The sequence below is a fragment of the Coturnix japonica genome, chromosome 19 (assembly GCF_054131305.1).
Source record: "Coturnix japonica strain WE chromosome 19, WE-NBRP24, whole genome shotgun sequence".
Lineage (NCBI taxonomy): Eukaryota > Metazoa > Chordata > Aves > Galliformes > Phasianidae > Coturnix > Coturnix japonica.
Window position 1 is genome coordinate 7,918,743 of NC_140681.1, and position 26,066 is coordinate 7,944,808.

At 42.0% G+C, this 26,066-nt stretch overlaps 1 protein-coding gene across 4 annotated transcripts in view; it reads left to right on the forward strand.

Moving 5' to 3' along the window:
- PHACTR3 (phosphatase and actin regulator 3) overlaps nt 1-26,066 on the forward strand; it is an 87,139-nt gene that overhangs the window by 54,609 nt on the left and 6,464 nt on the right. For 2 of the 4 annotated variants that reach the window (XM_015881481.3, XM_015881483.3), the window contains exons 6-8: nt 2,669-2,933; nt 3,865-4,112; nt 8,632-8,785. In XM_015881481.3, the coding sequence (XP_015736967.2) occupies nt 2,669-2,933; nt 3,865-4,112; nt 8,632-8,785 (667 nt within the window). The remainder of the gene's footprint in view (nt 1-2,668; nt 2,934-3,864; nt 4,113-8,631; nt 8,786-26,066) is intronic. The other 2 variants (XM_015881482.3, XM_085520373.1) reach the window with 1 other exon arrangement.

Genomic DNA, 26,066 nt, shown 5'->3' on the forward strand with positions numbered 1-26,066 from the left:
GAGGAAAATCACAAGTATTTGTTTCCAATGAAAAAAGTCCATATTTCATCCACACCTAAAAGCTGTAAGAGTTTAATTATGACCTAGATTCAAGATGGTATCATAATGCTTTTATTATTATTATCCGAGCTATTGTTTGGATTCTCTCACCATTCTCTGCTATGGGTCAAGTCTAGCTCTCCTTCCACCCTGCAACATAAACTATCAGGGTCTGGACTCCCCTTTGTCTTTGCTCAACTGATGAGAGACATCTTCTGTGTTGGATTTAGGCCATTTGGAAAACCTAACTTGTAGAGAGTAACAAGACTATGGATCCACTATACGCTTAACAGCACTTTGAGTTTAGATATTTTTCGGCTTAACCTAAGTATTTCCTTTAACATCCAGGATATTCTGAGTTTTGGCATTTCATTTTCACCTAAATATTCCACAAAGAACAACTCTTATTTATCTCAATGACTACAGTAACTACAGACCTTCATTCAGTGGTGATTATACATTTGTTTATTTTTGTTTGGAAGTGGAGGCAGTGGCAAGTTAAAACTAAACAAATACTGTCAAGGAGTGAAAGGGGATACAAATGTATGGAGAGAGACAAACAAAGAACTATTAAAAAAGAAAAGGAATGAAGAGAAAAAGCTCCTTTGTGCTTGGTTTTTCCCATTTAACAATGCTAGAGATGTTGTTAGCAGTGGAATGAGGAATAAGCCAAGCACCAATTAATCAAAGAGAGAGGGGGAACAGGGCAAGGTGCCAAGACATCACTTTGCAAGATTATTCACTGAACAGCTGTTATTAAATTGAATAAGGTGTGATTTAAGGAAACACAATATTGGCCCATGCTGCAGTGAGGACAAAATTGGCTGCTGGCCCATTTCAGGAACAAGCAAATACAAAGCAAAGTGTACTCCCTTCCTGTTTTGGGGTTGAGTTGAACCCAGGGTTCTAGCTCTGAGAAAACACAGCAACCCTCTCCCGCTGTGAAGTGGAAAGTGAATTTAGAGGTGTTTTTCCATCTCCTTGGGATATGATCATAAATCTCTTCTGTGCATTTCTACAGGAGAACATAATCAAAATTGTTGCTTGAATGCTGAGCAAACATGTTTGCTTAGCAGAAGGTGGCTGTCTCCTGGATGCAGAATGTCCTGACCAGCTCCAGGTTGGGAAGGTGCCTCATTGCCAAGGCTCTGCACAGCAGAGAACTTGAGACTTGAAGAAATGCTCCTGTGCTTTCAGACATTTTCAGAGTTTTGACAGTGTAATTTTTAGACCAGCTCGACCTCTGCCTCCTAGAGGTATAAAGAGAGATTCAACAACTCTGGGCACTGATAAGGGTTCTGGGTCAAATGGAGAGAAATGCACACAAAAACCTTCTGAAAATTAAAAAATGAGTTAGACCTCTCCTAGAATATGAAAGAAGATTGGCATCAGTGATAATATCTCCTTGCTGAGGATGCTCTCCTGTCTACCACTTAAATGTGAAAAGAGACTGGGCTTAGTGTTACTACAGTCTCAAAGTTGATATTTGAATTTGGTCGTGGCTACAGGAGCTCTCCTTCCCAACAGCGGTTTTACTGTTGCCCTCATTAATTCTGCTCTCCAACCTTAAAAACAGTAAGGATTTTCTGTGAAAACCAATTAGCACAATAGATGTACAAGCTGTGTCAGTTTAAATTCCTATCTACAACACTAGGTGGCAACAAGAGAAAAGCAAAATTCTTTTGCATGAAGATGTCATGTTGCCTTTTTGTAACAAGACTGAACTGTTGCAAAAAAAACCCAGCACCATATGCACGGAAGTTTGAGGATGAGATATGTAGGGGAAAAAAAGGGAGAAAGGAAAAGAGAACTGCAAAACAGAAAAACTAATAAGGAACTTTTCAGCCCAAGTGGTTCAAGTGCCTTAAGAATGCAAAACTACCATAAGAATGCAAAACTACCAAATTTACAACTAGGGAAACATCTGCTGTGTTTTGGACTCAGGTACTAGAGAATTTATGCATCAAAATGTAGCTTCCAGTAAAATGCTTAGACAGGATTAAAAGAATAATCTGAATTGAGATGTAAAACAAGCAAACAAAACCATGTTAGCTTGTCCTTCTTTTTCTGTTCTTAGTGCTCAATACCGCATCTTTCATTTAGATTTCATTTGGCAAGTTTTGTTATGCAAATGTTATATTACTACAGTTTTGGCATTTCATCAACTGGCATATGAAAGACAAGGGGTCTGATCAGTGCAGCCATCACAGAAGAGCAGACAATAAGGTACATTTTGTCCTGACTGACAACCACAGTACATAAATTTTAATACAGTCTGCCAGAGTCCAGCAGAGAAAATGCTAGAATGGAAAGACACCACAGTACAGGACATCAGTAGATAGGAAGAACAGCACTGACCATCAAGACTGCACTGATAGGCTGGGTAAAGGAGAATATGATTGTGAGGGAGAAAAAGGATATGGGGGAAGCATCTATTTTTCTACATCAAAGATGTAGACCTGCATAGAATGAGCCTTTTGAATCCAGATGGCTATTCAGCTTAGCCAACCACCTCTTAGTAAGAACCAAACATCACTATTTTCTTCTATCAAATCAATTTCAATGCGGGCTCTATCCACAAAAGTCCAAGAAGTATTGCATGACCTCTTAACCTCCTGTGTTTTGACAGCAGGAAGTGACACAGATGACCCAGCCATGAAATCTCCTCCTTCCACTATCCTGAAGAATTATGTAGTTGTTGGCGCCTCCCAGATCTCAGGACAAGCTGCCCTCTTCCATTCCTCTGGCCAGAAAAGCTCCGAATCCCACGTCAGAGGACAGGTAACATCGCCGACTGGCTCCCCTCACCTGGCTGCTGTCCACCTGCCTTTACCTCCCAGCAGAGTCATAGAAGAACTCCACAGGGCTCTGGCCACCAAACACCGGCAGGACAGGTACCTGCAGCCTCTTGGCTACATGGGTGCATGAGGAGTCATTCCACTAAATCATTACTCTTGGTAAACGTCCTTATCCTGTTTTTTAGTGTTTTATCCACTTCTACAGCTCACCTTCACCTTCTTGAGGTCACTACTTTGTGGTTAAAAGTGCTTAAAGAACAGTGATTTCAAAGTATACTCTTCCTTTTTAAAGAGGCTATTGTGGCATTGAAGTTGGTTTTCAAGCAGATAGAAACATTTAATTATCTTTGGCCCAGTGCAGAATAAACTCTCATACAGATATATAAGGTTAACTAAAGCAAATTGTCCGGTAACATGAGTACATCGGAGAAATGCTACTATTTCAGTATCCATCTCTTGGTTTACTCATGAGCATATAGGGCATACACTTTCTAATAGAAATGCTTGTATGGGAGTACATTGGGTACTTTATCCGGTTTGTATTCTGAACCCCTCTCTCTGTATTAGAGAAAGACAGAGATAACCTGTGAATTCAGTAACATTTCTCAGCTCTGTAACAGCTACTGTTATGGAGAAGAAATTCATGCTTTATTATTTCTATGCCTTGTTAAACCTTTGTCACACAATCATAAAATATCAGAATACTTCATGTCATGTGTGTTTTATGTTAGGGGTATGCATTGTGTGTTTTCTTTTAATCAGTACAGCACAGAACGTGGTTATATACCAAACAAATACAGCAGTCGCTACCTTTTTGTACCTTCTTCTTATCACAAACCTAGATCTCTATGCTTATCATTGTCAGCACAGTCTTGAGGATGCCATCCCCTGTTCTCTCATACTGAACTCTCTGTCCTGGCTTTTATGAGCCAGGTCATTCTAGTCATTTTCATATAATTCATATAAATTCCTACCATGGCACTAAAACAGTGTTTTGTAAAAACTGGACTTGTCTTTCCACCCACAGCTTCCATGGAAGAGAAAGCAAAGGCTCTCCAAAAAAAAGAGTGGATGTCCGTCCATCCAGAACATCTAGCATTGAGCGCAACAAAGAAAAGGAGAATTCCCTGAATTACAGCAGTGATTCAGAAAATAAGAGGAACTCAGTTAAAGAGTCGGATGAGAACAAAGAAAACATGATAATGAACTCAGAGCTTAAGGAAGACTCTGTTTTTTATCAGGATGAGGAAGTTTTGAATGACTCCATTATTTCTGGTAAGGAAAGTCACTTATTATATTACATAGATGTACTATTGAAGCCTAACATAATGTTCTATAAAAGCAACAGAAAATACCAAGTAGTATAAATTATTCTGTGTGGTGGCACAACACAAATCCAAGGTTATAACATAAATCTAAGCCATGCAGGGTTTCAGCTGCAAAGTGTCTGAGGTGGCTGCAGTGGATGAATACTTAGCAAGCTAGGCAACACAGTAGCTTAAACTGTGAATTCCTACTGTGAGGTGGTTATATGACCCAGAATAAAGCAGCTTTGGAGATATGATACTGCCCATTCATATGGTACAAGCTAGAATGTAAGCAAGGCATTTCTGGTCTTGACAACGAATGCAATTGCTTCTGCCAGCATTCATTCAAATGCATCTATTTGTATTTTAGAGAGAATTAAAGATGCAGAAAAGACAGGAATAATACCAGAATAATTTACTGAAAATAAAGGTTCTTTATAGTTTTAAGAATCTGGTCTGGTTTGAAAATCAGGATAGAAATCATCAATTAATCCAAACTTACACTAAGATTACTGTACTGTGTTTTCACATCACCAAAATAGCCATTGCAACCTTGCATGTAGCCTTGAACTGATAACATATGCAAGCAAAGTCTTTGCATTAGTACACAGTATTCAGATTTGCCTTTTGCTTGACAGAAAGAACAGTAAACATACAAGAAAAAATGTATGTCAGGATTCAATTGAGATAAAACAGGAACTTTGGTCAGGAACCTGCAGACCAAGCATGAAAAAGGTATGAGCTCTTAAAGCACCTATCTGAGCTGCCATAAATTGTGAAACAAGGTACAAGTAAGATTCTGCCTGAGCTGCCTTGGTCATGGGACACACTGGCATTGAACACAACACACTGACAAGGAAAAAATAATCCTTAGGAAGAAAATACTTAGATAAAGGTATTTGCGTGAACAATTTCCACTGAGATTGTGATCAGGAAGGATTTTGTCTCAAGGTGTTGACAATGGATATGGGGAAAGCCAATCTGGGGCTTTATTTCCTTTGTTCTCTCCCCCCTTTATTAATTATTATTTGTTTGTTTGATTTGGTTTATTTGGTTCAATTCTGAAGCATCAGAAATAGATTTCTGCAGGAGGAGAAATAACAGAACTGGTCACCAGTGGGCCAGTCAGGATGAGAACAGACCCTGCTGGTGTACCTGAAGGGGGTAACACCATCTCCCTCCTTTTGTTTTGTGTGGCAGGTATTATTTTTCAGGAATTAACCCAATTGGTCAGGCATGGGAAGCAGCTCTTTGGACTATCAGATCAGCTTAATCCATCTCCCTTGCATTTTTATTTAGTAAAATACTCTAAAGATTAAGGAGTGCATAGTGCATATGGACCAAGGGAGTGGCTATAGCATAAGCCTTTTAGAAATCCTAACATCTGGATGAAGTGAGCACAGCTTATCCTATGAGAGTTGTATTCTCTCTACCCCTTTAATAATGAAGCAGGATTTGGGTTAAAGTTGAGAGTTTTCAGTTATGATTTGTGTTTTTAATTTCACAAAGTAGTACTTTTGAAGTCTGCAGCAGAGAAGTCTGGGAGTAGTCAGAGCTCGGAAGAGCAGCTACATTTTACTTTGTCTCAGCAAAATATTACACTGTTCCATCCCACTTTGAACATACAAGCTTTTAGGGAATATACTGAGATAGCTTAGTTCAGTGTCTGCACTTCAGCTTCAAAATCTGACTTCTAGCAAAAAGCTGCATGCAGTCTTTTACCTGCACAGCAAAAGTTTCAGCTGACCTTCAAAGGGATGAGGACAGTAGAAAACAACCCTGACTTCATCTGAGTAAATAATCACTGTGATTCTAGCTCTTGTTCTCCCATTATCCAAAGGTCAGATATAGCATGACATAGCAGGTAGTTTTGGAACATCCTGATGAGAGCAGGAATAGTTCTGCACGCTTATACCTTAGCTGTCATTTATAAATGGGAGAATAACCATTTAGAGCGCACACCTGTGATTTAAAAAAATATAGAGGAAGTGTTGTGTGCACATGCAGAGCTCCCTTGTTTCTTTCTAAGGAGTTCTGGACAGAGAAATTCACATGTGCTGCATGGTGTGTACATATCTTGCTTTCAGTGCACCCAAGATGCTCTGAACTGCCTGTAAATCCACCACACAGATGGCCAGCACATGGGCGGCACGTCTATCTTATTCAGGAGACAATGGGCTTAGTGTGCATGTGCAGTCTCTCTGCAGCAATCTCTTGGCATGACCAAATTCCCCTTAGCACCTGTTTACAACATTCAGGTGAATATGAGAGCATGTTCAGGGATAACTGAGAAACTGTTCCTTCATGAGCTGCATGAGCTGAGCACTGCAAACACCCATTTTTCACACAGTCCCACTGAGGTGAAGGCTTATAAATGCTTGACAGAGTCCCAAGCCTGTGGTTTAGCGATCCAAGTGTTTCTGATGGAGACATTCTCCTTTAGCAGAATGCTCTGTGTGCAACAGCCAAATTATTTAACTTCTTTTACCCATCTGTTAAACACATACCTAATTCTTCACAGAGGGCTGTATGGTTTAATTTAATTAATGCTTGCAACAGACTTTGAAAGCATTAAGAGGAAGGTGCTAAACAAGGGCACAGCTTTCAGATTCTAATCAAGGTTTTGAGCTCATTAATTCGAGGCTGTTGCAACTATTGAGAGACTTGCCCCTTCTTACCCAGGGATTCCATACCTACTCCATGCCCCAGTCTTCCCAAGATGCATGTGTGGATGTGCTATAGATTTTTCCCCCCTGCATGAAGAAATTCAAGATCAATAGTGATAATAATAATGTAGTCCCCCAGATCTTGAGCAAATAAACTGCCAATATTTGAAAATGAGAATCTATTTAGGATTTAGTATCTTGCCAACCTCCAGAGCATCCTTTTTAAAGCAGACTTTAATCCTATCTCAAATGCCAAATAAAAATACCAATTAAATGTCATTTTCTTTGTAAGTGGGGTGACCTTTCTTACAAAAGGTGAAACATTTAATTTATTTTTTAAAGGGCCACAAAACACAACCACTGTTAAAGTAAAAAGGAACTAATCCAAAAAACTACTATTGCACACCACACTCCCAAAGTCAAGCAGAGTGAAAGTTTAACTGCAGCTCCGGAGTATTCTGATAACATTCATCTGAGTGGTGCTACTCTCCACTGAGAATTTTCTGACTGCTGAAGTCCTCAGCTGGACCAGAGAATGGCCAGGACAGCGCAGCAGAGGCGTATAGGTCTCTGGTGTAAATTTACTTGCTGCAATATACCTGTAATTAATTACTGGAAGACTGCAGTCCTTCCAGGGTGACTCAGCAGCTCACTGAGCTTTAATAGCACTTCCCTTTTCCTCTCTGCACACCATAAGCAATCCACTCCTCAGCAGACAGGGACTTCACTTCAGGCTTCTAATCTGCATTTGAGAATGAATGTAACAGCTTTCTTTGTAAGCTGTTAAAGTTTACAGTCATTTTGTGGTATACCTTTCCAAACATACAGCAAAATGGGTTTATAAGCTCAGTAGTCCAGTTTCCACCTGCTTAGCCTGCTTAAGCCTGAAGAGCTATAACAAGAGATATGGAGACGCAAAGCTCAGACAATTCCCTCCAGTGAAAGAATGCTTCAAATGTCACTGACAGGACAGCATCAAAGACCCAACATTCTGCACATCAAGAGCAGCAAACTCATGAAAACAGGTTCTGCACATCCTCCTTGAAGAGCTTGTTTGTAATGGCAATGTTTTAGATTATCTTTTTTTGATAGAAAACATGCATTACCACATTTTAAAGTAAGCAGAACAGGCCATAAAATCACAATAAGTATCTATGCTCTGTGTTGCCCAGTTAACATGCCTACTGTCACCTTGGACAGGATGCAGATACGTGTAATGGTTTACACACAGTGCTATACACAGCATCAGTGTCTGCTCACAGTTTTGATTTTCTATGTCTGAAAAGAAGAATAACATTAAAAAACAATAATTATACTTAGAATAAAAATAGAGTGACCAACAATGACTGTCTCAGTTACTGTTGCCTATTGCTGTTTATGACTGGTCACCCAGAGGGGATGATGCAACGTATTCTGGCCACCTGTCACTGAGCCGTCCCATCTTCCTGCAAAGGAACCACTAAGTGATTCAGGAAACAGGGATTACTCTCAACTATAGGGATGCTCAGAGGTCTGAGACAAGATGAACAGCCTTTGATTTCAGAACTAGAGATGTGAGTCATATCTCAGCTGCAAATAATTTTCTCCTGAAAGCACTGCTTGCTTATAAAGGACAGTAAAGACAACAGAGGACTACAACCCTTCTGCATTTGTAAACAGTTTTGTGTCAGAGCCCTAATCACAAGCACAGCTGTATCACTGCTCATTGCACACTAATGTACAAGTTGCCATATCTCTGCATAGTTTCCCACTCTTCACATGTTCATTTTTCATCTCCAGGAACTGACTTTCTAATGTCTTTCTTTACAATCTGTATCCCAGGTACTTTGCCAAGAAAATGTAAGAAAGAACTGCTGGCAGTAAAACTACGAAACAGACCGAGCAAGCAGGAGCTGGAAGACAGGAATATTTTCCCAAGGAGGACAGATGAGGAAAGACAGGAAATCCGGCAGCAAATTGAAATGAAGCTCTCAAAGTAAGTTTATCTGAGTTAAGGGGGGAATCTCCCTTTTCAATGATCAATACATCACATTTACAGCTGTCAGTCAGTCACATGAGAAAATCTTAACCGCCTCTTCAGTCAGGATTCCCTTGATTTCAATGGAAAACAAGACATGAGTAAATGGAGGATATAAAATTCCAAATCTACCTGCGGTTCCACCGGTGTGATTAAGATTTTAAGTCCTCCAAGAAGGCTAGAGCTTCAATGTAAAAGCAGTAATCTAATTGTACTGATCTGATCTTGCCAGGCCAGCACCAGCACAATTTAAGGCTAAGGGCCATTGCTATAACTGCATACTCAAATAAGGGAAAGCTGCTGTGTGCATTGGTGGCTCTGTTTCTGTTTTAAGGGAGGAGCAGATTCAGCAGCATTGCCCACACATGGGTAATGTGTTTGTGCAAGTCCTGCTGCGGGGATGGCAGGAATGGTCTGGTTTTGATCAGTAACCAGGGCAACAGTATAGAGCTGGGTGAGAAACAGCATTACTGTGGCATGTAGCCTAACACAGAGATTGAAGGTAACTATGGGACTGCATCATTTGATTTTGTGTGTGTGTGCAATTTGTTTTTTGGTTCTTGGGTTATTTTTTCCCTAAAATCTACATTTGGGTATCTAAAAACATGAATTTTTTAGATGAAACAAAGTGGACTGCTAAATAATGTGTGCTGTGCCTGCCCACACTGGGACAGCAAGCAGTGCTCACCGCCAAAATGCTTGGAATCAAACTGAGAAACACGAACAGAAGTTCATTTTCAAAGCTTATTAAATATTAAATATCTCAAGCCTTTCCTGAAAGAAACATTTAATGATATTTAGGCTAGCTCATTCGTGTGTATGCATTTGATTAAACTCTACCTCAGGGGACAGTGGCTGAGAGACACATATGGATCAAAGCACAAGTCCTAACAGACCAGGGCTTTTGGGAGGAAACACCACTGCCGCCACCGCACTTGCTAAGAAATGAGCTGCTGAATGAACATAGATGAGATTTAGGGTAAATGTCCTGGTGCCCTGCAGTGCTGGATGCTGCAGTCACCTTCTTCCAGACTCACAGGAACTGCTGTTTATTCTTTGTTTTATGGCAGCACCTTACACCAAAAGGAGAACAGTGCAGTGCAAGTGACTGCGCTAGGCAGCAAATGACAGCTCCTGTCATAAAATATATGTACATCCCGTGCAAGAAGATAATCCCACATTACAGTGTATGTTAAATTCTAAGAGATACAGCCAGAGTACAGATAGATGTGCCACCTTAACAGCCATTATTTCAGGAGAGAAAGTAGACCTTGTATATTCATTTCAGGGAATATTTCAAGCTGCACTTTGATGCTGTTAATTCCAGTATTTTGGTCCGACAAAAAGAAATGTCTTCATAGGTCAGGTTCCTAATTTTATGGCTCTAAAATACACCAACAAAAAGGTTTCCATCCCACTGCACCTTTAAAAACAAGCTGAACCACAACAAAATATACAGAGGGAGAAGATTATCTCTTCGGCAGCCACACCTCATTTTGCTGAGACGCCTGGAAGGTCACCTCTCTCTCCAACACTGCCTGACTTCTGATGTGACAGCTCTAATGGAATTGCAGCTTGAGGTGGCATAACTACAGGTTTTATCTTTTTCATTTCATTTGCCATTTTACTTGCTTAATAATGAGCCTGGAGAATTATTTTAAAGGAGTCATAACTCAAGTCAACTATCAGTACAAGGACTTAAAAAGAAAACTGCTCTGCTGGTGAAGAAAAGGACTGGTTCATAGGAAATGTACTCTCTATAGATAAAGTCAGTAAAGATGCTCCCCACATTGTCTCTTACAATCTCACGAAGCAATCTGTGGTGCAGGCTATTAGTCTCAATGGTTATGTCTAGAGGATGGCTAAAAGCCAGCTTTGTTCCAAGTGCTGGAAGACAGTCTTTCATTTAGATGCTTCCTCCTGGAACGTGGCAGGTTCAGCGCATCTTGGGAAACAGACGGTGCAGAGATTGCTGGAATAGCCAGGAATGGCAAAGCAGATTGGAAGCAACCTCCCACACAATTTCCAGCACATATGTGCATTGGCAGAGCTCAGCTCGGCTCTTAACTCATCCACCAGAATAGAATGTGACCATGCAAACAAGCTCAGGTGACGGATACACAGAAGAAATATTTACAGCAAGAAAACAAGGAATGCGTTAAAAATGAAAAATAAAATCCCAAACCTAGAAGTTGGTGCTGGCAAAGGCAGAGGAATCAAAGCCCTCAGTTGATCCCCTGAGTTTCTGACTAGTTCTCACTCCCTACAACACAGACTACCCCAGGATCCCCACTCAGAGCCACAACCTGACAGTAGCATGGAAACTTAACCACACTGAGAAGAAGAATGAGAATCTTGGGTGAGATTTTGAGGTCCTCACGTTCATTCATTTAATGGTACTCGTGCAGCTTAATCTCTCTGTAGGTGTGACAGCCTGGAAGTTTACAGCTTGCATCTAAGCACTCAAGTACGAGATACTATCAGGCAATTGGGATCCAACAGACATGAATGCTTTCTGTACGATTTTGCCATTTCCTGTGCAGATTAGAGCACATTACTTCCATACTGGTAACACTTTGATAATTGCAATGGGACTTGCCTGCTCAGCTATGAATCTACATGTACCATCAGGCTATAGACCTGTCCCTCTGCACGAGAGAGTAATGTACAAGCAAATTAGAGAGTTGTTATTCAACTGCTGTCTGCATCAGAAAAGCAAGTAAACAGGCAGTTGTTTTCAAGATCAGTATTTTACAGCACATTTGCAGGGATTTGGAAGTTTATCGCTGCCTAGAAAATTGCTTGCTTCACAGCTAACACAACCTAGCTCTGTGGTCTAGAAAGAAAGCTGTGCTGATGTATACAATGTACAAAATGCATCAATAATGGCACCTAAGTAACTTAAAGAATACGGAGACAAAGGAAAAGCATTTTATCCAATCCACTGTGTTTTCTTCTAAATGGTTCTAGTTGAAATGCATGTTAAGGGTAGTTGTGAATCTGGCAAGAAAGTCAGCTCTGTGCTGTCACGCTCACGAGCGTTTGCACAACCAAGAGCACAAGTGTTCTGTTACATCTTTTGGGTCAGATTCTAGCTTTACAGCAGTGCAAGTTGACTTACTTCAGATTCACTGTTGTCCAAGTACAGAACTGAGTATTTTTTTAATGTGCATTGATGCATTTGTAAAGTGTATTTCCTGTCTTCTGTATTTCCAAGCCAAATTACCACTTGTTGCCATGGAAACATAGACATCTCTCTCTTCCTCCATCCAAACTGGTAGCATTCCATCTTCCTCACATTTCCCTTTCCAGTCATGTTTTCTGTTATTAATTCATGCATCCCAGTGCCCCTGGCCACAGTATGTGCTTGCAATGTTCTACTGTGCATTAGACAACGGAGATTTTGATACTCCAGGCTCCCAACAGGTCTCGTTTCCAATTATTATGGGTTCATAGCACAGATAATAAGCCCTCCACGGAATTCAATGAATTGAGAGCTCTTTGTGTCAAGAGGCAAAGAGACATTTGCAAGTACGATTATTTGCAAGAACTTCTTTCTGTCTTATGGACCCACTTTGTTCTAGAAGGGGTTTTAGCTGAAACCTGGAGGAGTAAAATAGTTGCTCAACTGAAAAGTGATGTAGGAAAGGGTTGTTTAATTAAATTTGATATCTGACTGCTTGGAAAGTTAATGTTTGAACTGCCTGGGTGGCTGGTACTTCTCAGGCATGCTTTGTGTAACCACAGTAAAAGACACTCCATTATTACTTAATGTTGCAGCAAAAACATGAATTCCCGGAAAAGATTATACTTGTAATTTTCATTTCATGTTCTGTGTCACCTCCTTGGATATTTGCATAAGTAGACACGAAGCATTAAGCAGCACTTACGAGATTATGGAGATGGGAATTCATATGCATAAGTGTGGGCATAAAAGGAGTCACACAGGAAGAGTGACAGCTTTTGTGAACCTAAAACTGATCTAAACCATATTGGAAATCCTGGCCTGGGGAAGCAGATCATGCTGGGGCAAGGTTTCTTGTCAATGTAAATTGACAAAGGAAGTATCTTCATTCAGATTTACCACATCTGGGTGTCTGTAGTTCTAGTGCTGCCCTGAGGTTCTCAGAAAGGCATTTGCAAGTTAACTTCCCAGAAAGTGCCGAGGTAGCAAAATGCAGACCCAGATTAGACTCTGGTTTGTAGCTCGGCCTCACGTAACGGAGCGTGAAGTTCACAGCGCTGCTGAAGGCAGAACAACACCGAGCAAACAGCACTTCAGATTTGCAGCTTGAAAAGCATAAAGTGTGACGGTTCAGCACAGAGGAGTCATAAAGGAAAATTTTACTTATTGTGCCCTGTTTCCTGAGAACGGCACATCCAGCACCGGTTCCTCATGGGAATGGCTCAGAGCAGCTCTGCTGGCTGGAATGGCATCAGCCCTCCAGAGGGATCTACTGGCAAAGCAGGCTCAATTCACAGGACTTGGGGGCATTCTTTACTTGATTTGATCAAAACGAGAGATAAGCTTTAATAGCCGTAATGCAGAGAAGTATTTAGCAGATGCTGAATTCAGCCCAGTTTAGAGATTGCCCTAAATTTACCTGGAGATGATTTAGAGTTTGGGTTGCCTTTCTTTTTTGATGCAGCTCTGACTGTGCTCAAACTCCTGCTGGTTGAAGTAGAAATTAGGGAACTGTCCTGATTTAGATTGTAAATTCAGACTGGCTGGGAAGACGTGACACAGATTTGTGTCAGAGACAGAAAGGCAGCGGTAGGCGCAGAGAAAAAGATCGACTGTCACCGCTAATTAGCTGTGTCCGATTTACTGCATGCCCTCCTCATTTGGCAGGAATCCTCCAGGTTACCTTGTCACCAGTGCTAAAAATAACCCTAGTGAGCACAGTGTGGGTGTCTGCACAACCCGCAGCTCCTTGCATATGACACAAGCTATATATAGAGACACAATTTAATTCCGTGGGCGTGTGGGTAAGCCAGGGGAGTCTCCCGCTCTGCACTAGACAGCACGAGATCGTGACAGCCTATGGGCTCAGGGTTGCTGGTGGGGATTTGCATGGGGATGCTGTGCTATTTTGTTATCAGCTTGCACAGCATTGAAGTGTGTTTAGACCCAGTGCTATGTAAGGATTTGGGATTTTTTTTTTTTTCTTTTTTTTTTTTTTTTTTCCCCCATGTTCTGGCTCTTTTCCATTATAAGCTCAGCTTTTCAGGCTACAGGAAAAGACAACCAGCGTATTTGGGAGTACAGTAGGAAGTAGGAAGACCGGGGAGAGGGTGGAGGACAAGGGAAGTGAAAGCAATGGCTGAGATTTTTCAGAGCTGCCTCTGGAACTGAGATGTCTGAATTCGATAAGCAATAAGATTCCCTGTATCCTTCCTTGAAGTCAGGTATCGACACAGGTAGAAACTCCATTCTGTACCCAGTGATGGACAGTACTGGCCTTGCAGTAAAGAGGGTTTGGTATCTCCTGCCAGAATTCCTCTGAGGTAGTGTTCAAGGATAAAAATCACAAGGAAAGAGAGAAAGCTCATGTTTAGTTCATGTCTTCAAGAAATGAATGAGTTTAGCCTCCTGTTTACAGCGCTTTTCAGTTTCAAGGAAGCTGCCATACAGCTCAAATACACGTGTTACAAGAGATTCAAGGCTATCAGTATTTGACATACCCTGCCCCATTTTCTTAAGGACTGAAGAGCTTTTGAGAAAGGTACCGCTTGTTTCCTTTCACTAAATATATCTGCAAAAACCGAACGAACTTCACTAATGTGAATCACTGATCAGCAAGTAACAAACCCAGTCCCCACAAGCACATGATTATAGCAGATCCTCCTGAGAGAAATACTTCAACAAGAAGTGTTTGTTTGCTTGCTTCAGTAATGAAGCACAACACATGCACAATTGATAACAGGACACCCTGTCAGCTGTAGGCAAGAGCCACAAGCTGCACCTGAACAAGAACAATTTACTGTATCACACCAACCCACTGCTTGCCTGGCAATGATGTTCAAATACGCTGCTTCATTCATAACGTGCTGCAACAGTGAAGATTTTGTTCCGTAGGTTAATTTTTGATCTGAACACTGCACATATGACTCAAAGCTATTCTCAGTGCAGGTTTACATCTCCAAAGATTCAGAACGCTCTGCCTAGGGATGAGAAAGTTTTACATCAGAGGGTCACAGCCATTAAAGATTTCTTTCTGGGAAGCCCAGCTCCTTGCGCTGCTCTGTTCTAGTTCCCTGACTTCAGTGCTGGGAATTCATAATCAAACATGTTTTTCACAGCAAAGTGAAGGCAAGGGCAGCAGGTCAGTGCACAGCAGAGAAGGGAAGAACAGAGCAGCAGGTGTGAACTCAGAAATATCGAGGGCCTTTTCTGGGACACACAATCAATTTCTTGAACTGATCTTCTAGCATAAGTGACACATGTAAGAGAAGAGATAAAAAAATATCAGAGTCCAGAAGGCCTCAATCTATTCCATGTAACTTAATAATATAGATAAAAGTGCATGAAAACTGCCTAAGCAAGTGTAATTTAATAGGGAAAAAAAAGACTTTGGGGATGAAAACAGTGCATTAGCTTTGCCTTGCTAAACTGCCTACAAACAGCATTGTGTGCAGGCTCAGATCCTCTCTCAAAAACTAGGAACCAGCATGTGCCTGAAGGTCTGGGGCCACAGCCCTGTAAATACTGAGCAGTCATTGAACGAAATGGAAATCTGCAGAAAGCCAATAATATTCTGTAATGCTTCAGTTTACACTGGATTATGATTCGGGTCCTTAAGCTGATTTGGAGCACAAGTAATTACAGAAGAAATTAATTTAATTTGCAGAGTTTAGAATCATAGAATTACCAAGGTTGGAAAAGATGTCTAAGAGCACCCAGTCCAACCATTCACTGATCACCAATATTTCCCACTGAACCACATCCCTCAGCACAACATCTAAACATTTCTTAAACATCTCCAGAGGAAAGATAAAATAGATTAATCAGTAGGTAACAAAACAGGCTGTTCTGGTTGTCACAGCCATTCGTGCTGTTCCATGACAAAAACCTGACCCAAACAAAGTGCTGTAGCAGTTGTGGGCTACCAGTAGTTCAGGTGGCAGTTCAGGAACACACGGTGGCAGCCCCTGCCATTTGTGATGGGGGTCACTGTGTTGCTGTTATTACTCTCAGGTATCTTTTATCACTTGTTCATGAAACTCGGGAACGGTATTTTAAGCGCTTCATGTGAAGCACTTCAGTGTTCTTAAAACAAAAGCAAGATGGGAAGGACAGTACATATCTGTAAGGCACTAAATTGGTATGAGCAAAAATCTAAGCCCGAAGAGGGGCTGACTGAATATTCTTTCAGCTTTAACATACCTGACCTCAGTCTTTCCGCATTAAATTACATGCAAACAAAAAACAAAGGGTTTTACTGCTCCCCTTCTCCTTTAAATCAAACCGGCTTCATATGCAAAGTGAATTTAAGTGACTTTCACCATGACTGTTGCTGTGAGTTGCCTGCAGAATACCTAAGCAGCTAGAGTTTACTTCTCCCACAGAATATGTAGTGTGGCTTTTAAATGGAGGAAGGGAAAAAGATGAAACTTCCTTATCATGTGGTGTCACATTTGAGTGCACTTGGAGGGAAGGCAGCGAGTATCACAGCAATGGGTTACTGCTGATTTATGGGGCACTGCTGTCCGGTGAATGGTTCACACCTTTGCATGAAAAATTCAAGCATGTTTTTAGACTTCATTCCAAAAACTGGCCAGACCTGATGGCTCCCAGCATGTGATCAAGGAAACAGCAGTTAACACATGGTGGTTGCTGGCTGTCCAAACACAGTTAGGGTTACTACCATTTCCTCCTGCCACAGCTCTGAGCACAACTTCTGTGGCCTCATTCATTCAAGATCTTAATTCCTCCCAGGAATAGAGGCTTGGGCTTGCCGCTTTCATCCAGTAAAAGTGGGTCAGTGTAGCACAGTTCCTGCCTTACTGAAATAATCTCAGGGACGGCGAGGTGGTGAAAAGTGAAAGAAATGAACATTTAGAAAATAGACAGGAAGCAAGGAGAAGAACCAGGTCAGAGTAGAGGCTGTTTTTAATCAAACTACTTAATAAATACTGTACAGTCAGATTAATGATTAAAATGTAGTTCAGCTAAGTCTTTATTATTTCATTCCATGCGCCCACCTGGCAAGCTGAAGCTGAATCACCCACTCTTGCAGGCTTCCCCTGGTGTTGTGGGATTTTTCATCTAACTTGGGAGCTGCTTGTCCACAACAGAGTACTTCAAGTTCCCTTCAGTGATTTAATTACCTTGAAAAACAGATACTGAAGCGGCCAACACACTTCCCTGACTCTCCAGTCTCAGGATAATGATTCTTTCCTAGAAGTTGCCCTCATTTTCTGTCTTCTTCTGTAGCTGTCATGTTGCAGAACAAAAGGCCTCTCAAGTTCAATAGTCTGTGCTCAAGTATTTATCCAGTGGAACAGACAGCACCCTCTGAGGCTGGGGAACTTCTACACAAAATCCACCTTGCAGAGGACCCTCCACACAGCTAGGAAATGGATCAGCTTGAAGAGCCAGCATGTTAGTAAAATCCTCGTCTTAAATCACATTAGGAACAGGTTTCTTCAGCCTAATCAGTTCACTGTTGCACCGAGATGCACCAGGTTGTTTTTCAAATTAAAATTATACTAAATGTGGTTGTGCTGAGACACAAACAGTGGAATAAAGACTTGAGTGCCTCACTGTTGGCAAAAAAAAGACCACTCAAAATGAAGACAGTGTGGCTCACGGATGAGCTCCTGCATCCATTTGCTTGAGATGATTGTATTAATCGGGCAAATAAAGTTTTGAATGAATTAATACTTCCTTAGTTTTTCAGAAGTAATAACAGTAAAAACAGCAAGGACAGCCACTCCAGACATCAGTTGGACTGTTCTGAGGAAACACGCCTAATTGGAATGTGTTTGCAAAAGCCATTTTCTGGATGGTGCACAATGTGGCCTTACGATTATAGTTATATAGTTATCAAAGGGGGGGGGGGGGGGGGTTTCAATACTGAGAAATATCACCCAACAGGAAAGACTGTCCTTTTCAAGAGGCAATAAACTGATACTAACATTGCACAGAAAGTTGTATTGATAGATGCCATATTATTACACTGAAAGCAATCTCTTTGCAGCTTATACAACCTGAAGGAAAAAGATAACAGTGTGTGGAAATGACAGCCTTAGCTCCACGAGGATGATGAGGGCAGGGTAAACAGGGACTTGCTGGCACGCTGGAGGTTCTGGGCTCAAATACAACATTACCATCAACTGCAGTGAATAAAATAAGCCAAAAAGGCCTAAAAAATCTGTGTGGTGGAGGTCATTTGGGCACAGAGAAGGCCTTTCCTAGTTGGAAAGTCATTGCCACCTGGCATTCCTCTGCTTGGCTCCAGCAGCTCCTAGCAAACAATCAGGAGACCAAGCAACTCTAGTGCAGCACAGGTGTGGTATGCATGAGCCCTTTATCAGGAGCAGAGACCTTCCAAATGCTTTCTGCTGTAGCCTTGCACTGATGGTAAAACACAGTTTATGTTGTGCCACAACGAATCATAAAATAAATGTCAAAACTAAATGCTTGGGTCAATGTGAAATGTTACGTAATTAAATTCTTATATTTTATTCAGTGTAGGAACCTCTATTTCTAAAGTACTGAAAATGAGTGGATAACCTTAGCAGAGATTTTTTGGGGAAAAAAAAAAGAAAACAAGATTCAGTGCAGTGAAGAAACAGATTCTAAGCATTCTATGGGCAAAGGCTGCAGGGCTCAGGCCAGTGTTTGTCCTCAGGACAGCAAGCTGCAGGTCTAGCTCTGAGCTGGAAAATGCCGTGCTAACAATAGCATGTATGACAGAAACAGCAAACAGTACAACAGATGGTGATATGCTATCTGCAGGCAGGGATATCCCAACCGTTTGGAGATGCTGCGTGGGTGAGTGACGAGAGAGAACTTGGAAGGATTTGCATTGCCAGGGAGAGCATTCCTAGAGAGATCTGTACTATTTGACAGCAGGTGTGCAGCCATAGACATGGTCCCAGCAGGGTCTGTCTATCCCAGGAGCATTTGCAGTTTTAGGAATCACAATCACTTCGTTTTTTTTTTTCCTCTAGGGATTATACAAAGCCAAGACAGCACTGTGATTTCCTTGATTTACTTCAGTGATTAAGAAAGCTATCCCTGGCATGAAGCCTGACATTACAACCAGTTTGCAAAGCAAAGCACACTGACATGCCCTCACCATTCCAAGCTGCCAGGTTAGTAGGCTCGCAGAGATCAAAAGGAACAGCTCTGAAGAAAATTCTTGCTGTTGCTTTAAGCAGCACCTTACAAAGACCAGTATGCTGCAGAACTTTATCTGTTGCTTCACTGCCTTTGCAGCTGGCCAAGGTGTCCGTTTATATATAAACACAGGTTACTGGGAGCAGTGAAGTAGATTGTGCAAAGCTCATATTACATGGGGAAATTCTCAGCTGCTTTTATCCATGGCAAGAATGGCTATTCTCAAATTATTTTGCATTAAATGAAGATGTGGATAGGAATTTACATATAGCAGGCTGACAAGTGACACCTATCACCAATTCTATCTGCTCTCTGCAAATCCAGCTGTGATTCCTTCCAGTGACCCAAATCCCAGCAGTACATTGCAGTGGCATCTGTTAATAGGAGAAACTGTTTGTATGTTAAGTGGACAGCATTGCAGGATTCATTTAACAGGGAGCATCCCAGATGAATTCACAATGTTTTGGAACACTTCCATCCACAAGCAGTATCCCCATTTGATAAATCCTGAAATACAGCCTGTGCTACAGTTCAAACTGACCTATCTCCTGACATTTTGACCTCCTGTCACTGTTCTTTCTGACAGTAGTGGCCAAAATTGCATTCCTGACTGTACTGGATGAGAATTCATGAGCCTACAGACACCTCATTTCTTGTAGGGCTTGGGGATGGCTGGCAATCCAGCCTCATTCTCTCTAGAGGATTTCAGGCACAGGCATTGTATTAGGCACAGTTTACACAGTAAAGTGAAAGAGGAAGGAAAAAAAAATAGGGTTTAAAACATATAATTACCCAGCAAGCACCCAGGAGTTCATAACTGTGTGCCACTAGGAATATGAGAAGGTCTTAGTAAAACAGTGGGCCCTACTGCAGGGCTAAGATTTGCTTCTGGTCTACTAGTGATCAATTTGCAGGCTCCCCACTGTTGCACAAGTGGTTACTATCAGAGTTGATTTTAGTATCACTTTGGCCATGGTAGATGTCTTTCTTTAAAATAATATAAATAGTAATACACACATAATCGGATAGAGAGAAACCTTTGGGATTTATATAATTCCTTTTCTTTACTTGTCCTCAAGTTTCCAACCCACAATGTTCTCAATTTGCCTGTCTGAGATATGTAATATTCATTTCTTTTTCTTTTTTTTTCTCAATGGGAACACTGGGCTCCAGAGTTTTACTCCTTTAGAAAAAAGAAAATCAGAAATCTATTGCATTGCAATGAACCGCTATTCACCTTCCTCAGCGACCTGCACAGTGTGACCTAGATCATAACCAGTATGTGATTGCAGTCAAAAGACCCTTCAACATATATTTTAGTAAACACAGCCTTGAGCCCTCATCAGCCTCCAGCACAGAGTTGCTGTGGGAGCCTGCACCACTCAAGCTGTGATTTGAAGAACATGTTCTTTCAGCAGTTTTTCTTGCTGGGTTATTTTTAGCTTGAATGTATTCCCCAAACCTTTTCCTTGTCCAACTGCACGGCGAAGGACATGCAGCAGTGAGTGGCAGCGTGGCTCACAATGACACTGCTACAAAATGAAATTCTCTAACTACAGCAGCGTGTCTTCAGCTAAAAAAACAGCTGTAATTTCATAACTGTAATGACTAATTGTGTTACAAACGGGACAGAGCAACTCCCTTAGACCAAAGAGTGGGGAAAAGCAGGTGGAAGAGAGGGGACAAAGTTTCTGCTCTGAAATATTATATTCACAACCAAACTAAACCATGTTATTTATTAAATAATAGCTGAGCTTAAAATCAAAACTCTGATATCAGCCCTGGAACATAGCACAGCATCCTCCTAGAGTCCTCAAGCGAAGACTGAGAAAGGTACTAAAGCAAAAGATTCCAGAAGGAGGCTCAGCATCTTCACCTGACATTGCAGCAGGCCTTTGAGCCATAAGACTGGCTCTGTGCCCCAGCTGTGTTTGGCCTTTATTCCTCACACCTCCAGAAAAAAAACAAGTATGCAACCAGAGGTCAAATGCTGCAGGACTTTTACAGGCAGTGAAAACAGTGATTACTGTATAGGCTTCTCCATCAGAATCCTCTCATAATTAGGCACTGGCTCATCTAAGCAGCACTATGCAATAGTGAAGCTGTCACAAGGACACAGGTCTTTTCAGGCATTACCAGGATCAAGGCACAAGGGTCACACCAGGAAAGTATGTAGTTTTCATTCCCACTGAAATCTGAATTACTCAGCACAGTGTGTTTATCATAGAAACTATGATGACAGACAACTGTAATCGGCTGAGAGATGAGGGCCAACATAATTAACTGAACTTTTGCTGATTTGCAGCCTTGAAAATTCAAACAAAACTGAAAGGCAAATAAATGAATAAAACGCATAATTAAGGCAAAATATATGGCCATTACATATATCCACCATTTTCCTCTGGGTAGCTAAAAGCAATTTTCTTTATTATTATTATTATTTTAATGTAAAAAATAGCTTGGGGGAAAAAATAGACACAAATATCGGGCAATTTTAATGCAGTAAGGCTTTGGCATTCAACCTGCTGAATTGACCATACCAAGTCCCCACGTTCATATTGTTTTTCAGCCTTCTACTATCAGAGAATAGCAACTGCTATTACAGGAAATGCTGGCACGACACTCAGCTACCACTTTGTATGTGCTCCAAAATTGCCTTGGGGTTAAACAAGTTTGTGTTTCTCTGCCTGCCTTCTAATTTTGTGCAGAAGAAAGTCTGTAAAAGGCAAAGTCCCTCCTACCAAGGATTTACTACTACCCATAATTGTACTCTGCAGGCCGCACTGCGCTGCCACTGCTCAGTGCGTGGGTGATTCAAAGCCCTGGCACACATCCTTCTCACAGCCACTTATGGGAAGGATGAATATAAATTTCTCGTTGAGTTGAACACGATGTTCTGATAATAGAGATGCCAATTTAAGAGACATGATGGGAAGCAGGCACAGGTAGCTTCACGAGCAGATGGCACAGGGCACTCCCATTTCTCCTCCCTGTGCCCATTTCCCAGCTGGGCTGGAGCTCCTCCCCACCACCCCTTGCAAAAACTCACGACTCTTTCTGCAGAACTACCTGCCGCAAGAGGCAATCAATGTGATTGCTGCTGGCAACAGCTCACTTACTGGTGGCTGGATTGATCGTGTGCTTGTTAGTGTGGAGTCCACAGGCAAACACACGTGTGAGCCTGCCCTCCCTTCCCCCAGCTCTGTAGGAGATTATCAGATGCATGTGGCCCTAACTAAGGACAAGCAGGAAAAGGATTCCAAAGTGCATGTTTTGGCTTCAGCTATAAAGATGAAATAAATTCAGTTTTATGACGAGTAAATCATAAATATAACATACACCATGCAGAAATACATCGGTAAACAAAGAAGCATCTTTTGGGGACAGATAAGAAACCCCAACAACACAAGCTTCCTGAAGTTCATTCTGCTTAATACTTATAAGGGTCTGTGGACAGTTGAGACTCCACAAACTGGCAAGAGGAGCTGGGAAGAGTGGACCGGGTCTGAGCACAGGCCCATTTGCACATGTTTGGGCTGTACCTGTTGCCCATTTGTTTCTCCCCAGCTGTTCTGCACCCATACCTGCAAATGCACCAGTGACAAAGCTCGCTGTAGCTTTGCTGAGCTGCAGTTCCCACAACAGACAAAAGATATTGCTAAGGTTAACTATGAGGACAGAGAACTTGGCACTCTCCTGCTTGTAAGACATATTGATGCATTGCCCATCTGATAGCAGACCCTGGGATCCAAGTGATATGCACATCATCAGACTGCTGAGGATTCAGTCACCTGTAACACTCCAATATCATCAACCTTGTGTAATGCTGGTGCTAAGGCGTCACTTTCTCTGAACATGAAGGAGAATCTGACCGTACAAAGTAAATATTGATCATCATTTACAAACACGTGTGAGAGTCACTGGGCTCAGGAACATGTGACCTTACTCTGGAGGGGATGAGCAATTAGTGGCTTTCCCCTGGAAGCCAAGTCCAGCATTTGTACACATGCAAGTGTCTGACATGTTACATAGAGGGACCTCAAATCAGGCTCCTGCAGAGGAGAGCTGCAGCAGACCTACCAAGTGAGACTCCCCACCCCTCAAACCAGCAGGCCAGGCTCGTTATCTCCCCGGACAGCCTATTTGCCACAGCTATGCACCACACATGTACGTCAAGGGAAACAGCCAGACATGCATAGATTTATTGCCCCTCTAGGAGCCAGCACAGAGCTTCCATGAGTCTCACAGCATTCCCATGTGCACGCTGCATGGAGGAAGCAAGTATACTGCAAACTCTGAACCACATACAAACACCATTCACAAGGAAGCAACATCAGTGCTTCCAGCCCTGTGTGCTTTCACAGACCTTAGAGTCCCCTAGAGTATAGCACTATTAACCAGAAGCTCTTCTCAGTACCAGAAAATACATATTTAAGCTCAGTTCACTTGAAAAGAAAACACTACTGTGAAGGGACAGAGGCAGTGTGCAACATCAGAGCTCACAGCAGTCTGCAGTTACCTCACAGAGGTGAGCCAAGCAACACCAGGGTCAAAGTTCCTCACATGAAAACATGACAAAAATAGAAAGCACAGGACTCACCCATCTTCATCTGTGCCTGTCTTACATCCACAGCAGAGGTTCCCTTCAGACTTTTGCACCACTACTACTCCCAGGACTGAGGGGTAGGGAGGTAGGCTGGGGGAGGGCAGGAGCCCTGGATCCACCCACCCCCAGGTGCAGGTGCTTTGCTAAAACCCCAGGAAACAAATCAGCACTGTGCTTTGAAATGACCTGCCTTCATCACTTCCCTGTTTTTTGTCTGGGCTGGCTGCAGTGTTTATGGCAGGCAAAGCAGGTGGAAAGGGGGGTTTACAGCAGGTGGAGGCATCTTCTGAACAGAAATACTGATGCAACAGGTGGATGCAAGAAGCCCTTGTACCTCAGTGGAAACAGATGTCAGCAGTGTTGCTGCCTCGTTATTACATCATGACTTCAGCTGTGTTTTCAGCCTGTTCCCACCTTCCTGGATAGAAAAGTCCATTCCTGGTTTTGTGGTTGTGATAAAAGTTTGAAAGTGCTGTTTGGATCTCTGAACGATTCAGACAAAAATGCAGTGCTGTACAGTCTGTGTGTATATTTCTGTCTCTATGTATATCTGCATCTTTTCCTTTCCTTGGGGTAAAGCTAAAGTTGTGCACAGAAATAATGTTATCTCTGGCCACCTGCCGTATATTTACCAAAGTCAAGAAGGATGGAGGTTTTTAAGTAATGAATCAACGTAAATACAATAGCAATATACGTATAAGTATACAGAGAGTTCACTTCAATATCTATCCTCATACTTCATTCTCCATTAGGGTTTTAAGCCCTCAGTTTAAAGGGGGTCTCAGAAATCTGATGGAAGATTCTGGGAAAATCTGCAGATCTTGCATGGAAGGGCTGTAGTTGGGAATAGCTTGATAGGCAGCCGTGTGACCAGCATGTGAGTACGTCACTCTTCCTTGAGTTATAGTATAAAATGCACACTGATCTCCTTCAAACAAACCTAGCCAGAGCTGCATAATTTCTGAGACATTAAGGAAAATGAGGAAGAAGTGAATGGGTAGCAGATTAAAAATACACTTTTAAATCCTTCAGTGGAGTATTTCTTAGCATCATTTCTGTTTCAGTTTGGATTATTGCAGATTCCAGTGCTGGAATATCCAGCTCATTACTCTGAAGAGAAAATCCAGAGACCTAGAGGAAAATCAGAGGTGAGGTGGGAAGAATGAGCATTAGGTTGCAGGTGTCTGCAAGTACAACAGCTCACCATGTAAGTTTTCTGCTGGTGTAAGCTTGCTGTAGTTGTGATGCATTTCTGTTGCCAGAGCTGAGGACAGAATGGGTCTCTGCAGTGATTGCAGGGAAATTAGAAAATGATAAGGAGCAGCATTCATACTGTCCGCTGTTGGTCTGATAGCATATGAACACAGAGCTGAATTCCAAGGTATGTTTGGTCAGACCCAGGAAACAAGGAGAAATTAGAATTAGACACCTGCACTTTAACAGTTTCCACCTCCCCCCTGCTCCCCCACCCCCTTTTTTTCCTCTGTATATTTGGTAAAATACAGATCTTGGTATAGCATCACTTCTATCATCATTCCTGTATTTTCTGTGCACACTTGAGGGATAATTACTGCAGCCGTGGTTTGCAGTGTGGTCCCTGCTGTATTGCTTTGTCTGTAACTTCGGTCTCTGGCTTGGTAACACCTGCCACAGAGGAGACAATGAGAATCCCTGATGCTGCCAGAACACAGAGCAGGGAGCATCATAAACTGCTCCTGATCTGTTTGCTGGATTATTGGTTGAACACGAGCAAATGCAAATGCAGTGTGCATCTGTCTGCCTAGGGGAGGGCTTCAATTACCTGAGATTCTCTGCAGATATTGGCAGTGTCTCATGGGGAAATCTCATTTAGTATGCAGAATAAAATCGCCACGGCACTGATCATATGATTTGAAGACTCAATCCTGAAGCAGCACTACAGAAAGGGGAGGTGAAACTGCACAAGACACTCTGTTCAGACAGCATGAGGCGGTGAGCTGCACATGAATTTATTCAGCAGGCAGAAGGAGAGCTGCTGGATTGGTCTGTTAGATGTGTAGTCGGGAAACCACAGGAAAGCTTTATTTCTGGCAAGTCTGCATTTGTCAGGATGCATCACTGGTGTTACTAGAAGAAAAGGAAGCCCGCTGCTACAGAGATTCAAAGGTAGAAGCAGTGACTGCTACAGAAGATGACTGTGAAACTCCTTTGAAAACCACCTTAACCCTCTCTCTCGAGAGTGAATTTAACCATTGGAGGGCACTGGTTCTATCTGACTGGGAAGTGTGGTGAAAAGGATGCATGTT